General features: G+C 38.6%; 1 protein-coding gene across 1 annotated transcript in view; it reads left to right on the forward strand.

Annotated features, from left to right (window-relative positions):
• The window catches only part of CNTN5 (contactin 5), an 850,947-nt gene that overhangs the window by 651,711 nt on the left and 181,666 nt on the right, over positions 1–17,570 (forward strand). Inside the window, exons 11-13 of the mRNA XM_074981652.1 lie at positions 513–649; positions 2,806–2,935; positions 6,521–6,671. Of these exons, the coding sequence (XP_074837753.1) occupies positions 513–649; positions 2,806–2,935; positions 6,521–6,671 (418 nt within the window). The remainder of the gene's footprint in view (positions 1–512; positions 650–2,805; positions 2,936–6,520; positions 6,672–17,570) is intronic.

The raw sequence follows: 17,570 nt of genomic DNA on the forward strand, positions 1-17,570 counted from the left end.
ATACTATGGTGATGGTCATCAAAAATGTGTGCAAATTAATAATTGCTGAATTAATTATGCTGTACTGTTTTAGTCTAGTATATATTAATAAAACATAAGGGCTCTCTAGTCCAAAATATAGGCCTGGACTGAGGGCAAAGCAAGCAAAGCGGTTGCTTTAGGCCCCACACCTTCAGGGCCCTGTGCTCACATCCAGCACACACTGGCCAGGCCTTACTGTCAGTGTGCCACTTTAGGCCCAAAATTCATTGGTAGATGCTCAGCTCATAATCCTGTAGTGTCCTTTACTCAAATTTTATTTTGTTCTGACCCCTTTTTATTTTCTTTGGACCCTTTGTGTGTCTTTTATAAATGTTTTTTTATCTGCATGTGAATTAATACAGTCAAAGATTCAAAGATAGATTGTGCACGATTTTACAATCTGTATTTTTAACTGAACAGGCCTATATGATACCAGCTGCAATCCTAGCAGCCTCCTGTGTTTTATTTGTCTTGATATGTCTGTTTTACAGCCTACCCACATTGGGTGGATAAGCTTAATGATACTCAGTTAGACAGTGGAGAGCAGCTCCGATGGGAATGCAAAGCCACCGGAAAGCCGCGACCCACCTACCACTGGCTGAAGAATGGAGTCCCTCTCAGGGCACAGGTAAAGTGCTCAATAAGCCACAAGTAGATTGTACTTTCCTCTTTAATTCAGAGAAAGGGAACTAAAAAAAAGTGCTGAAGAGGAGATGCTTCAGATAGGAGAATTTTGCTCTTTTCTGTAAATATTTAAAGCTGTAGGTAACACAGCACCAGTTTTCCTGAGGGTCTTTCTGTAAAATTATGTCAAAGTATGTGATAGAAAGTGGGCTGCAAATTTCACTCTGTTGCTGCAATCCAAACAGGATAACAGGCAGGGATTTTTAACTTCGGAATCCATGACTCTGAAATGTCTTTTCCTTTATTGTCAGTAAACTAGTGATATCCTTCTGAGCAAGACGCAGCAACTGTTGTTTATTTCTGCTTTTGATTACAGTGTTTACGGTAGGGTTGTCTGTTACTTTTTTCTGAATATTTCTGTGTAAGGTCTTATTGTGAATGGTCCTTGTATGGCTGAGCAAAAAAAAGTGGAACTGCTCCTTAATACATAAGTTACACCTATGTAGAGTCCATAAACTCAGATTCCTTTAAACATCAGCAGGTACGTGCATGTTAAATATGGCATGGTTATAACTTATTATAGGTCTCCTGTTCCTCAGCATAGTGTGACTTTTTCTCAGTAGCCAGGTCTAATTTTTGCATTTCTAAAAATCTGATGGTTAATTAACTCTTTCGAGAAAAGCTAATCCCCTGCCTTTACAGCCAGTATCATTCCATCTGGGAATTCCATGTCTTCACTGCACTGATCTAACAAATTTTAAAAGGTCTAAGTTTGAATGTTTTTATATGCAAATGACTGACATTGACATGGTCTGAATTGTTTTATTTTCATTCAACTGAATCATCACCTCATTTCATATAATTTCATCTTCATACAGAACATTTCTAGTCCTTTAGAGACTCCAAATATGAAGAGCAGTTAAAAAGTGTTTGTAGACTCTTCATGCACTGCCAGATTAAAACAAAATTGTTCAATTGTGGTAGAAAATACCCCCATTTGTTAATGAATGCATAGAATGGGTCTATGAATAAAAATGATGTGCTTTCTTTTCTGTGAATGCTTCATCTGTCTGTGAAAATTGACCAATTATGCAAACCATGAGACAACAAACATAAAAGGCAGTTTATTTTTGACATCCTGAGACACTGCAAACAGGTTTATAAACTTTAGCTATTCCATATCTACCTTTTCAGAGGTGGCTGGAAAATCAATCCAGATTTTCAACCACTTTTTTATCTCTGTGCTTTCATGGACTTGACATTTCCCAGACAATACAGACTCTGAAAATTCCATTTCAACCTGAAACTCAGGATCTCAGAAAAGAGGAGGATATTAATTAATCTCATATGCATTTTAATTACTATATTGGTAATATACTTTAAATCACACCTAATAGATTTTTGTAATGAAACTGAAGAGCATATTGTATCTGCTCAAGTTATTCATCAGATGGCCACACACAGTGCAAATTTCCCTGCATAGATGTCAGTGTTCTTTGCTAATGACCTGCAGCAACTATTTTCTATAAGGTTTTTTCAGATGAGATGCTGCAATTAATACAAATGCAACTTGATCCTGCTACTCTTACCCACATGAGCAGTCTTTTTATAAAGATAGAGCCATTCCTGCCAATGAAACTACTAATGTACAACACTCAGCATTGCAGATTTGGATTAGTCATGTGTGAGATGATTTGGTATGTAAACAAGCATGCACTATGGACTCCTTGAGACCATCAAGCACATGTCACACATGACCTAAATTACGTCTGAATTCTGGTTTCTTAGCTAAGAGGCTAACACATTGCTGTAGGTTGGCAGGTTATTCTTTGCTAAACCATTTTTAAAAAGCAAGTTGGTGTAGTGGAGCATGGGAACAGTGTGCAGGATTGTTGCCTTTACAATGAAATTAAATAACATAACCCAGGGGAAAAATCATTTTTGTGGTCATTTAAGGCCCCAAAATGTTTTGTTTACCATTCATTGGAGAACAAAAGTAGGTCATGCAAAAGCACCCATTCTAGAAGATGTCTACATTATATTTTAAACATATTGCTTTATTTTATTTACTTTATTATTCCCTTGACTAAAGCTAAGCACCCAGCAAATCCACTTCCATTTGTTTGCTTTTGTAGAATTATTTTTTTCATTCCATTACAGAGCCGGGTTGAGATGGTTAATGGTGTACTGATGATCCGCAGTGTGAATCTCTCAGATGCGGGAATGTACCAATGCGTAGCAGAAAATAAATATGGAACAATTTATGCTGGTGCTGAGCTGAAGATTTTAGGTGAGTAATGTCTGAATGGAATGGGACTACTCTCATCTTTCTTTTTTTAATTACATGACTGTGGTCTTTCATGATAAAGAAAGAGATTCTACACCTCCAGCCTTAGCAGAACTGGAGTAAAGCTGTATAATTAATTTTGCTGGGTTCCTCTTTTCCTCTTTCTTTTATTTATGTGCCCTTGGCTACTTAATGCTTCACAAGGACATTTGCTACCAGAATTACATCTTTTTTGAAACACCTCCTTCAGTGATGCTTTGATGATTTTTTTCTCACCTAATGCCAAATGCTACGTATGGGACAATGCACAGCCAAATACCTCTGCACCCCTTCCCTGACACACACATTTTGACCTCCTCCCACCTTTGAAAACAAGGGAAGACATAAAATCCCTTGTACATAAAGAATTGAAAAATCTGGTTACTAAAAAAAAAATCACACATCCCATGGACAAAACTAAAATTAAAATCTGTTTATCTTTCACTGTATCCCATTTTTGGGCATAAGACTCCTACTTAGGAAGGTACTGCTTCATTTGCTTTATTTTAAGCATGTCAGCATTCTCACTGAAGTCACCAAGACTGGTCTCATGCTAAAAGTTTGGCATATGCATATGAGTAACATGAATCAAGGTCTTATCTGGCATTTGCTGGAAAATGTTGGTCGATGATATTTCATGTTTTCAAGAATTAGAAAGAAAAGCATGCAAGAGAACTAAATCGTGAGACATGGCACTTCTGCTGTCCTACACTTATGGCATTGGTTGAAGCAGTACTGTAACATAATAGTCTCAATAGAAGAGATGGAAAAATTTCTGAGGATTCAGTTTAGATAATAATGCAAAGTTCCCTTGCTTCCTGATACCCTAAAAGAAACGTGAGGGTACATGAGCACTAACCAAACCTTGTGAATCAGAAAAACAGGTCTGGAAACTTAGGATAATGTTTTTGTAAACCCCTGCTCATGTAAATAGTCCCACAGTAAACAGTGGAATAAGAGTGTTTATATGAATAAAGAATTTTAGGATTGAACATCTGTGGCAGGGCAGACTAGGCCCCAAAAGGCTCTCACTGAGACTTCTGGCCTTGCCTTGTTATCTAAACCATAGAGTAGTCCTCCAAAGATGCTAGAGCTGTATCCAGAAGAAGTACCAATCAGGAGCCAGAAAAGCTTGTAAAAAGAAGCTTCAGCACCAGAGCCAGGTCAGTGTGGTGGGAGATTCCATTATGGAAATATCTACCTCAGGGAGCTCTGTATGGAAAGCTGACTAGAACTGTGGGCTGCAGCAGGTGCTGACAGACTGCAGGAAAAGCCCTGAGAAGGGCAAGGGCCGGATTCAGAGCCATTATAGAAAGGGTGCTGAGACAGGCCCTGGTAACAGTGTGCCCTGGAAGGGGTTTATATCTCCACAGTGTGTGGCTCGGGTAGAGGGCTGAGGTTATAAGGACAATCAGATTGATATAGACTATGGCTCAGGTGTGATGGCCAAATAATTGATAGACTGATTATTTTATATAGACTGAGATATAGTCGAGGGCTAAGTAGCCAAAGGCCTTTATTGAAAATTGAGGGGGCAATATAGGCACCCACATCCCTCCAAAGGGAGACACCCCGCAAGAGATGAGGTGGAAACCATTACAGCAGCTCATAAGAATTGGATGATGGAAGCTGGTCTCACTATTTCCTACTCCAGATGGGTCATAAATGCTCTCCTGAGCTAACCCAACAATTCTGCTTTCTGGCCCTTCTGGGCTACATCTACACATGCCCCAAACTTCGAAATGGCCACGCAAATGGCCATTTCGAAGTTTACTAATGAAGCGCTGAAATGCATATTCAGCGCTTCATTAGCATGCGGGCGGCAGCGGCACTTCGAAATTGATGCGGCTCGCTGCCGCGCGTCTCATCCAGATGGGGCTCCTTTTTGAAAGTACCCCACCTACTTCGAAGTCCCCTTAGTCCCATGAGCTGATGGGAACAAGGGGACTTCGAAGTAGGTGGGGTACTTTCGAAAAGGAGCCCCATCTGGATGAGACGTGTGGCGGCGAGCCGCATCAATTTCGAAGTGCCGCTGCCGCCCGCATGCTAATGAAGCGCTGAATATGCATTTCAGCGCTTCATTAGTAAACTTCGAAATGGCCATTTGCGTGGCCATTTCGAAGTTTGGGGCACGTGTAGACACGGCCCTGGTGTCTGAGCACAAAGAAGTATTTATGGAAAATAATTTAGAAAAAAGGTTTGGTATGGGGTCAGACCCATTTTGAGATAAATGTTTGAGTGGAGTGAGAAAATTGCATGGGATTCTGATACAATTTTGCCTACCATAGGCCAGTCTAACTGCTGATCCAAGGGTTGTATTTCCACAGCTACTTCCTCAAAATGTTTCTTCATGCCCATATATTCCATTCCATAGCTAGGAGCCCTCTTCTCAGATTGCCCTTCCTTGGGAGTTTTGGGTAATGTTCAGTGAGCTGCAAAGTCCCTGTTTGTTACGATGTTCCCTTTCTAAGGTACTTTTGATGTGTATTTTTATTGTTTAACAAGTACTTGGTCTATGTTGGTTTGCAGTGAAATGTAATTTGGCCAGTATAATCCTGCTGTTAGGTAACTTAAATTTTTCACATCATGACTTTCAGCAATGCCATAGTAGTTCATTAACTTAAAAGTTGTATTTCATTTCTAGATTTTTAATAAAAAAGAGAACAAATTATATTGCTCTTTTTAAAATATTGTTATTAAAATTGTCCAAAGCATGGTTTAGAAACTCATATGTTTCTGAGAAATACAAGGAGAAGATGTCACTACTGTTTCCGAGAGAAGTTTTTTCAAGACTAACATGATAGATGCAGAGACCCATAGAATTACAAGGAAAGCTGAACCTTCACATTGTAAAATTACAGGAAAATAGGTTGTATTACCCTTCCTTGCATTGTTTGTTACTTTACTCTTCACACATACCCATTAAAATCAATGGGCTTGTTCATGGAGTAAGGTATTACTCAACATACACAAAGTTAACTCAACTGAGCTATTTAGTTTTTAAAATATCCTTGAATTTGAAAAAATACACCCAAATGTTAAACATCTGGAAAATAAATCATTTTTAAAGAATGAAATCCTCCCAGAAAACTATAAACATGTTCTCAATTTTCCACAACTGGCATTCAGGAAGAACAAAGGCAAAACAAATAAAAGTCCATCAACAAATTCTTTGTAACAGTGTTTAAGAGTTTAAGTGGAATTTTTGGAATTTATAATATCATAGTACTTTGAGCTAATGATGGTAATAAGGGTGGGGGTTTTTGTTAATATCACTACATTTTCTCTAAAACAGGTAGATTTCACAAGTAATCAAATTTTACTGTGTTGCTATGAATAACTTCTTATTATCTGATAGTTTAATTAAATTCTAGTCTTGCCATTGGAATTGGAAGCTGGATTAATGACACTTTTTGTAGAGATGCCATATGAACTGTGTTATATTAGATTCCTAATAAAGTGAAATGGATGATGAACCATCTGCTAGAATTCATTGAAATGGAAGGCTATGATAGTTCTTTATAGACCTAACATATTTCTTTTTAACAGCTTCAGCTCCTACTTTTGCTTTAAATCAGTTGAAGAAAACTATAATTATTACCAGGGGACAAGAAGTTGTCATTGAGTGCAAACCACAAGCCTCTCCAAAACCAACCATCACTTGGAAGAAAGGAGACAAAGCAGTAAGAGAGAATAAGAGGTCAGAAGTCTCTTCCATAAACTAAGTATTAATGAAGTTGTATTTACTACAGTGGTATCATATGGAAAGAACAGCAAGTGACAAGAAAATATATATTACTTATGTACCAGATTGTGTGCATATTAGAGTTACTAGACAAGCTGATTAATTTGGTAGTAGAGAAATTGTTTTCCCTGCAGTGGATAGATATTGCTGTTAACTTGGAAATCGAAGCCCTGGTGATTTAAACAATAATGCAGAGAAGGCTAAAAATGTTTTTTCTTGTTTATTCCTTGTTCTCCATTTCAGACATGCTGCATTAAAGATGTGAAGGAACTCCACTTCTTGTGGTTCAGGAGATGAAAAATATGTAGGCTCAGATTACTGTGATGGTGACATGAGAACATGACATTTGTTCACATTAGTTTAAAAGGGACCCAAGCTAAGCTTGATGAGCTTATTAACAAAGGGGTCCTGCTTTGAAGAATATTTCGCATGTAAACCCAATGGAACATGGTTGTTGGCAGGTGCTTTGAACCTAAAAGCTAGCTGTCCATCAACTGAGACTGTAGAGCAGATTTCACTCTCCCTTGGGGTTACATACTTTGCCTCAGTTAAGGAAGCACACCATGAGCTTCAGAGTCCTCCCAGCAGTTCATCCCAGACAGGTCCCCCTTGTAAAGCTGATGGATCTTTTTTGTCCACAGGAGGGAATGAACCACAGATACAGACTAGCTCAGCTACCTCTCTGAGATCTTTCTTTGATTAAGTAATTCTGTCCAGCTCTGTACTTTAAACATTGTTTAAAAAGCTACAGGTCAGATTCCAACTGCAATTGTATTAGAAAAGATAACACTTCTATATAGTAGAGCAGTCTTGCTAAACTTGACATATACTTAAAGAATGCCCCAAAATCTTATCTTCATTCTTGAAATGTTGTGTAAGTGGTTTAAGACCACTTAAACTGACTTACATGTCATTATTCTGAAAGATAAAAGCAAGGTCTTTTTATGCATTTATACAATATAGATGAAAGCTGTACAATGCATCTGTTTTGGTCAACAGTGGTATGTGAATGTTATCAGTTTGATCTTTGCGAATGGCAAATTAGTTTCATGTTGTTTGTTTCCTGAAAAAGAAAAGGGGCAATATTTCATATGATTTTGGCTCTTTGTGGCAGGATAAGGCAATATCTGACATCAATTATTTTACCCATTAATTTATAGATGTGATTTTGGAATGGTATAGTTTGATAATGGAGGAGTGTAAATGTAGGTAAGTTGTGAAGTTGGTATCAACCATACAAAGCACTAACTGATAATGTTCAATAGTGATCAGAAAGAAAGGGACTTTTGTTTTGCCTGGATTTGTAAAAAGTGACAATTTACTTAAGCTTCTGTTTTTGATCAGACCATTTTAATCTTTGTGTCCTGCCAGCTGATTTGTGATGGCAAAAAGTTACAGTCCTGCACTAACAGAAATGCCTTTCATTAAACTCTGTTTCATTATTTCTTTAATAATGGTACAAAACCAAGATGTTGACTGTAGTTCTGCAGGATGTACCAGAGGTTTACAGTTAATTATTTGAAATTTCTATACACACACTGACTGATCTGATCACTTTGTCATCCCAATATAGTCATCCCACTGTGGTCCTGACTTTCATGGTACATTTGATGTGAAACAAAATAGGGCCAAATTCTGCTTTCTGTTGATTTAGTAGAGTTATTTCTGATTTACAATGGTGCAAGAGCACACAGAATTGGACCATAATGGATTCAGTTACAGGAAATCAAGAAGTGTGTTCACAGCAAGTAAGATGAAGTGTACAAAAATAGTAAAAACAAAAACAACCCAGAAATAATGATAATGTCAGCAAAATAAAATGTGTACTTTTTGGCATACTTGGTATTCTTCTGCATATTAGTAATGGATGAACAGCAGAAAGTTCTGAAGTTTCGCATAAACACTTATCTGATATTTTTTCACACACAGCCTAATTCTGATCTAAATATCTCATGAGACCATTATTTAATGTTAGATTTTCTGATGCTTGCTGGTTCTCACTGGATTGAAAGTGTCCTGAAGAAAATGGCCTCTTCCATCTTATTTATGCAGCTCAGTTTTGACCATGACTAGAAAGGAACTTGAAAAGGCAGTCAAGATAAAAAGAGCTGAAGATTTGGTTTGTATTCTGTTTAACTTTCAGTCAAATGTACAGACCAATTTTTATGTTAGTCAGAGTGCATCTATCTCTAGTAAAACTGGTTACAGAGGATCTCATTCCTGACCTTGTCTACAGAATTTCTAAAACAAGGATAGAACCTATTTGAAGAGGAGAAGCACGAGGCCATCACATGACGGACTGTGTTGGGAAAGGTGTTAATTTTGGGGGGAAGCAACTTGGTTTGCCCATGCTTTGGAGGACTCTTTTTGGGGAATTGTATAAGGTAGCTACCACACAGTTTTTTAAAAAAATGGACAGGAAGAAAAAACAGTCTCTTGTTTTGGTGCATAGGTTCAAATATTCTTTTAGTTAACTCCTTGATATGAAATGATTAATTACCTGAGGTCTACTGTCAGGTAGCTACTAGGATGAATAAACACACTTTCACCTAGAAGAGCTTAGTAGACCAGGGTGGAGACCATGACATGATTGGATTTCCCTTAATAAAGTCATCGTCATCATCATCATCAATAACCATGGGCTCAGCACCCATTGGTGTCTGATGCCTCTCTCACTATTCCTCACTGCATTATACAGATAAGTTAATCAAAGTATTTTTTTTCCCTAGAGCCTAAGAGGAAGACAGAGAAAAATGCTGTTGATATTTCTAGTTTTAAATATTTAGAAGGTACTTAAGTGCTATATAATTGAAGGGAATCTGCTGTCAATTATTGTGATACCTGTATAAATGTATGTATAAATATGTAAATGTTATTTAATAACGTCTTTTGTGCAGGTTTTGTGAGCCAATGAATTTTTATGATGATTTACTACTTCACAGATTTTAGTAAGCCATGTCTCTGTGTACAAAAGTTTCTTTCGTCACTTTTTAAGGTCACCTACCTTTCTTCTTTAGATTTATTCTTACAGCAGTGATTGTAGTTGATGTTTAAACTGGTATGCTTGGGGAGTTGCTGGTGTAAAAAATTTTCATAAGTCTTTGCTCATCTGTTTTGTTCTCTCTCTTACATTCAAAGTATTCTTTTCATTAAAATCATATTGATTTTCACTCTAGCTCATTTTTTCCAGTAGATGTCCATTAATTATAGTTAAAAATAATCTAAAAGTACTCTAGCAAGTGTAAGAATGTTATTCAGGCTCTATTTCTTTCTTCCGCATTCAGCTCACTCTATTTATAGAAGATTAATGGGGGGAAGCAGCTTCTGTCCAACAAATTGAGAAAGACAGTGTTTTTACAGGTGACATTTGTTTTGTCTTGTATACATTACTTTCTCTTTTAGGGATAAGTAGTAATGGACACTTCACCAATGTCCTCTATATGGGTTTTGGGCAGGTCCCATGACAGGGGAAACAAAAGGGGGAGGTTGCCCCCCCCGTGCCCCTCCACGCACACCCAGGCCTGGCCTTTCGAAAGGTCCTGGAGTTGCGGCTGCCACTGCTGCCAAAGTAACTGCAGCAACTGCTGGAGTTCCAGGCCCTTTTGAAAAGCAGCAGCAGAACAGCTGTGGCTGCATGCAGCTGGGAGAGAAGGTATGCCAGCATTGCAGTCCAGGCAGCTCTGAGGGGCAAATGCACTAGGCCCCGCCCCTTCTGCCATTGGCCATGCCCATTTGGGTGTGGAGCTGCCCTCTCACACACATGCACACACCATGCAACGTGGCCCACAGCAGCTCTCGGAGGCACTGTTTTGGGGTGATTTTATTTTTCTGATAATTTTAAGGAGTCATCCCATTTCTATTTGCCACCATAAAAACGTTGCCCTTAGAATGAAGGGCCAGTGGATGCGTGAAAGAAACCCAAGATTCACAGTAAATCTCTATCATAACCACAAGCCTTGCATATTGCCTCTGACAACTGCTGCCTGAGGTCACTGTTTTACTGGCTATATTCTTCTGCCCCAAGTCCAGTTCAGATTCTGGCCCATCATAAACGCCCAAAGATCTGCACATACTTTATAATTAAACATTCCTCTGAGATAGATAGATATCTCGCGGTCTCTTCACCCACCACCACTGAAATGCAGCCCTTTTTATGTGGAATACAATTGCTTACCTTCACGCCAATACCATACAAAATAATGGTAGATAGGAAGTGAACAATACCTTATTCAGTTAAAGCTGTGAGGGGAATTATGGATAATTATAATGTAATTCCCAAGGATAGGATTCAGCCAGAATACAAATGCTGAAAACCTGCATTCCCTGACATTAATGACTGCAAGTAACTGGGATCATTATTTGACATTTCCTCTGACTGATAGCATCTCCAGAAGTACTCCTAACACCAAAGATAGGTGTAGACTCATAAGAAAAAAGGCTGTATATTGAACCAACCTCTGTTCTTCCCACATCACTGAAATATTCACTGGAGGTCTTGACGGGTCTTGCACAAACCTGTTTAGTTACTGAGATTTGTTAAATGCTATTACCGTTCAAAATCTCTCCCCGAGTTCCTGAAGGGTGACAAAGTTGCTGCTGAAATACAAGTTTGCAAGTTTATTTTGAGCAAGGCTGGAGAGGCTGGATACCCTAGTATCCAAGAAGGCTAATGGCATATTGGAGTGAATTAGGAGGAGCATTTCCAGCAGATCTAGGGGAGTTATTATTCCTCTCTATTTGGCACTGATGAGGCCACATCTGGAGTATAGTGTCTAATTCTGGGCCCCCAGTATAGGAAGGGTGTGGATGCATTGGAGAGGGTTCAGCGGAGGGCAATCAAAATGCTTAGAGGGCTGGAGCACATAATCTACAAGGAGACACTGAGGGATTTCAGGGTATATAGTTTGCAGAAGTGAAGAGTCAGGGGAAATTTGATAGCAGCATTCAACCTTCTGAAGGGGTACTCTAAAGAGGCTGGAGACAGGCTGTTCTCAGTAGTGACAGATGGCAGAACATGGAGCAGTGGTCTCAAGTAACAGTGGAGGAGGTCTAGGTTGGATATTAGGAAAAACTATTTCACTGGGAGGGTGGTGAGCACTGGAACTTGTTACCTAGAGAGGTGGTGGAATCTCCATCCCTAGAGGCTTTTAAGTCCTGGATTGACAAAGTCTGGGCTGGGATGACTTAGGGTTCTTCCTGCTTTGGGCGGGGGCAGGACTTGTTGACTTCCTGAGGTCTCTCCCAGCCCTAGGGCTCTATGATTCCATGAATCTTGCCAAAATTTATCTTTTTGAGTTGAAAGTGTCCATACTGGATGTCGGCCTCAGGATAAATAGTTAAAAATAATCAGCCAAAAGAGTTCAGTATCATTAAGGCAGTTGAATGCTACCCTGCAGAAAAGGATTTTACTCCTGTCTGTTATGTGATTCTAAGCAAGTCATTTAACCCACGCCAGGAGAAAATTTTCACTCACGTGTTCATCATTTTCTGAGTGAGTGTCTTGAGTTCCTGAGGTTGATTTGTAGAGCTGCTCACAGCTATATGTGAACTAAGTGGGAGCTGTGACTTGAGAATATAAAGAATTAACATTACACAGATCTTAAGCTTTTCATTGTAGGTTTGCAAAAAAACATGGATATATTTGCCTTTAATCTTTCTCTGCCTCAATTCCCAATTTGTCAAGTGGTGATCATAATACAGTCTCATTTTACTGGAATGTTAAGAAAATGAACTGATTCATATTTGAGAAGTATTCAAATACTGTAGTTAGTACATGTACATACATGTGTGTAATATGTTATGTAGTAACCAATGTCCCTATACAACTGCAGTTTGGCTACAATGTTGTAATGAGATATAAGGGTAGGCTATTTTGCATATTTTTTCAAGTACTTTGCTCAGAAGCTCACTTGGATGGCTAAAACCCTGGAACAACCAAAGCAAAGATCTTGTCCACCCTGGTTTTAGGCAGTTTTTCCTTGTTGTTCAATTAGGTGAAGAACAAAGAGCACTTCCATCTAAAAATAGGATTATTTAAGAAGTCAGGAATAGACAGGCTTTTATATTTCTTTAGGCTCACAGAGTAATTCATTTCCACATTTGACACGTTCTTATTATAGCATTCTCTTCATGTTAAATATAAGGATCTATCAGTGTTTCCATTTCGAGTTTGTATTTTAAAAGGATTCATGGCTCAGTTCTTTAAAAAAAGCGGGGACAAACACTAGGCAAGAATTAGAGTTAGTGGGTGTGTTTAACGTTCCCCAACTGCCCCAGAAAACAAACAAACTGTCTTGGTCATTTTATGTCACATTTGTAAATACTAGTCCCCTGCATCTTTTGGGTGGAATACTGGTTTAGCCTGACAATTGCTGTATTTACTGTGAAGACATAGGAACATGTTTCTGCAAAGTCTTTGGAAATTTTACCAAACTGTTTTGAAGTTAAAAGCCATTGGCCTTGGCACCACATTTAGACTTTTGTCTAGTGCTTCCTAAATTCCCTTTAGCTCAAAGCTGCTTGTCACTAACCATTCACATTTTCCATTAATGCCACTTGTGAGTCCTCCAAAAACTGTGTGTTGAATATATGGGAAGAGAATAGGCTATAAATAAGTAAATTTAACAGCAAGTTTTGTTCTAGACAATTTTGGGACCCATTCTTGCTTCCATTGACATTTGTGCAGACTATGGGCCCATTCTTGCCCTCTAATATCAGCGGAAATTGTTTGCCACCTACGTGAGTGGAGGCATGTTAAGATACGATTATAGGTGTCAGAGTCAGAGCATGTAACTTCTATTGGATGGTTACTGGGCATTTTTGAAAAATCTCTCTTTGGATATGGATTTAAGTTTTATTTTTTAAATCCTGGACTGCTAATAAAATGTTCAACAGTACCTGAGAGCCTTCCATGACAATTAAGCTCCTAAGTATGTGTTTAAATGAAACTAAGACTCCTGATTCACTGAAGCCTTGCTACACTGAGTGTAGAAATGCCTAAATACATTTAAAAATCTGGACTTTAGGCACTTATAGGTCACTGACAGTCACTGGATGATCCTAGATGTTCCTAACTGCCCAAGTTGCATTTGAAAATGAAACTTAAGCTCCTAAGTAACTCAGGCTTTTTATCCCAGTGTCTTATGTGCATGAAGGAAGCCGCTCAGAAGCTATAAATAAGACATGAAGCTACCTGTCTTTTGAAGTTGGGGTGTTGGAAAGAGCACACCACAGTACTACTCACTGTCTGCCACCTACCATTTGTCTTCTTTTGTGTTATTCAGGAGGCTGATAATTATCGACAAAGACCTAAATGAACAACATGTCAGATTTTTCAGAAGCCTTCCTTCCCCCATGGTGCATCATACTTTGTCCAAGGGGATATGTCTCACAAGGACTGAGGACAAGGATGTTTCAGTTGCAGGCCTTTGACTTTAGAATTTTGCTCCCTCTGGAAATATATCTGAGTCTGGTCATGCTGAGTTCCCCTTTTGTTCAGGTTTGTTATTAACAGCACAACTTAGCATCAGAAAGTCAACAGGCTGGTAATTCCAAATATTTTGTTCTTAAAGGGCTGTTGGTTCACCACTTCAAGGATAGTCAGAACATATGTTCCCTGTATTAAGGAAAATGTAATTTGATTCTGAACTTAATAAAGTGCATCCAAATATCACTTTAAAGACTAGCAAAATAATTTATTAGGTGAGCTTTCGTGGGACAGACCCACTTCTTCAGACCATAGCCATACCAGAACAGACTCAATATTTAAGGCACAGAGAACCAAACAGTAATCAAGGAGGACAAATCAGAAAAAAATGATCAAGATGAGCAAATCAGAGAGTGGAGGAGTGGGGGGGGAAGTTAAAGAATTAGATTAAGCCACATATGCAGATGAGCCCCCATAGTGACCCAGAAAATTCCCATCCCAGTTCAAGCCATGTGTTGATGTGCCGAATTTGAATATAAAGGACAGCTCAGCTGTTTCCCTTTGAATAGCGGTGCGAAAAATTTTTTTAGTAACACGCATACTCTTAAGTCATTAACAGAATGGCCCACTCCATTAAAATGTTGACTAACTGGTTTGTGGATCTGGAGTGGTTTGATGTCTGTTTTGTGCCCATTAACCCTGTGTTTAAGGGAGTTAGAAGTCTGTCCAATATACAAAGCATCCGGGCATTGTTGGCACATGATGGCATATATGATGTTAGTAGAGGATGCATTCAGACAATGTTATTCATTGTTTTATTTTTTCAAAAAAAATCCATTTAGCCCTATGTTAGTTGGATGGATTCAAGGAATGCCCTAGAGGAATTCCTTAAGCCTTCTTGTGGTCAGTGCAAGGCCTTACTTTTCCATTGGGTAGATGATCCAAATCTTGTTTCCTGCCTCTGCTTCTTTACTTCATTATTGGATAACAAACAAAAGCAGTCCTACAGCTCCCCTGAGAAGGTAAAGCCAAGAAGCTCAATCATTCTGAACTGCAAATAATCTCAAGGTACTTGCTTTGTTGTGCTATGTACACCTCCATTTTCTGCATTCTTATCTCAAGCTAATTATCCGTTGAGCTAAAAGTTGATAAATACTCATTCTAATGATGGTTCATTTACCACAGTTGCTATAAATGGTTACCAAAGTTCCTGTATGCACACTGCATAGGCAGAACTTTAATAAGTCATTAGCTGCTTAAAGGGTTTTCTTTGCTTAAGGCCCCCTAGACTATGACTTTCAGCTCAATTTGTCCTTACTAGAAACTGCATCGTAAATTCTTGGGAATTTAAGTGTTTAAGTGAATGCTATCAACTGATCTTTCCCCCTCCCCAAATGGCACTTTAATCATCACAAAGTAGTGAAGAGAGAAGATTCTGAGGACATTTAGAAAGAGACATTTCATGACAGAAATTCTTATTTTCCTAGGAGAGTTATACAGTCACTTCTTTTCACTTTTTGCATAAATCATGGTCTAATTTAGTTGTGGCTTCCTTCTAATGGGAATTAGAAATCCACTTATAAATTAGAAAAGGAACATAATGATGACCTTGACTATGTAATAAAAACAAATAGCAAGATCGTCTCCTAGCAAAAATGGGTTATTGTTCAACAGCAACACTGTTGTATCAATTGGTCAAATTAAACTGGCTAAACATGAAGATCATGTTAAAGTTTTGTCTGTGCTCTTAAACAACTTTGATTCTTATGTGAAAATCACAAGTCTCTTAGGCTACTTCTACACTAGAGAGTTTTGTCGACAAAACTGGGGATTTGGCGACAAAACTTGCAGAGCATCTATACACAAAATGCATTTTGTCAACAGAAACCATTAACAAAAAAGCCATGTAGATGCTCCAGGGGGCCCTTTTGTGGACAGAGCGGATGGAAAGATCTATCTGCTTTTATGTGTAGGTGCAATCTGTTAACGGATGTTTTGTCAGAACATTTCTTCTGACTAACTTCTGTAGAGAGATGCTTCTAGTGTAGATGTAGCCTGAGGGTATGTCTACACAGGAAAGTTATTTTGAAATAACAGCCATCAGTATGGAGGGACATTAGTGAATCTTGCTCTTAAACGATCTGTTCTCATTGTGGACTGAGTTTATCCATTTCTGTGGATGTCACTCCCAGAGCTTTGACACGCATATATGCACTTAAGTGTTAAAGAGATGCAGTCAATTTAAAAATCACATTTCTACTTGAAGGGTTTGCACCTATGTGTGTTATAATCAGAAGCTAATATTATTATAGCTGGAAGAGGATTTTAAAAAATCAGTTTATTTTATGCGTTTGACAGCACTTCACACAGCTTCAGTTTCAAATATCTGTTGTCTGTTGGTTGTATTGCTGGTGTCAGGCACTGTCATGATTACATCAATGCCATACCCTGCTCTGGCCAGTATTAATGTCTGCACAAGCTGCACACATTGTGAGTGAGATGTTTGCTCCACTGACATCATAGGCAAAACTCCCATTAACTTGAATGGGCCAGGATTTTATTCTGTTATCGGAGAACTTGTGTTTTGCATGTTCCTTTCAATGTTATTTGAGAGCTCTTTTGCTACTGCTCATAAAATGAGTATATAAATGTAGAAAGAAAGGAATCACATTTTTTAAGGGTGTATAATACTGCTTTCCATAGTAGTCAAGTTAAAACTGAATGAAGCTTTTTTAATGTATGGCAGTAAAATGTGAGAACTCACTTATTATTTAAAAAAGAAACAATTTAGTCAGCTGTCAGCACGTTATTTGCAAAGACATTCAGTGAGCATTCATCCTTACTTTCCCCTTTGCCCTCTGAGATGCCATTTCTTACATTTGTTTTGAGTATTAATAACTAAGAGGTAGCCATGTTAGTCTGTATTCTATCAAAATAAAACAACAGCTATGTAGCACTTTAAAGGCTAACAAAATAATTTATTAGGTGATGAACTTTTGAGTATTTCATGTTCAGTATTTGTAAGTCCTTACTATGTATTATCAGACACTAGTATAATTAATGTGCTGTTTTCTCCCATCTTATTAATAAAGATGTTATGTAAAACTAGGCTCAGCATTAATACCTGCTATTGTGCACTGGACACCTTACCCAACATAAGCTGTGTCTACACGTGCACGCTACTTCAAAGTAGCAGCACTAACTTCGACATAGCGCCCGTCGCGGCTACACGCGTCGGGCGCTATTTCGAACTTAACTTCGACGTTAGGCGGTGAAACGTTGAAGTCGCTAACCTCATGAGGGGATCGGAATAGCGCCCTACTTCGACGTTCAACGTCGAAGTAGGGACCGTGTAGACGATCCGCGTCCCGCAATGTCGAAATTGCCGGGTCCTCCATGGTGGCCATCAGCTGGGGGGTTGAGAGATG

Source organism: Carettochelys insculpta, chromosome 1 (genome assembly GCF_033958435.1).
Source record: "Carettochelys insculpta isolate YL-2023 chromosome 1, ASM3395843v1, whole genome shotgun sequence".
NCBI lineage: Eukaryota > Metazoa > Chordata > Testudines > Carettochelyidae > Carettochelys > Carettochelys insculpta.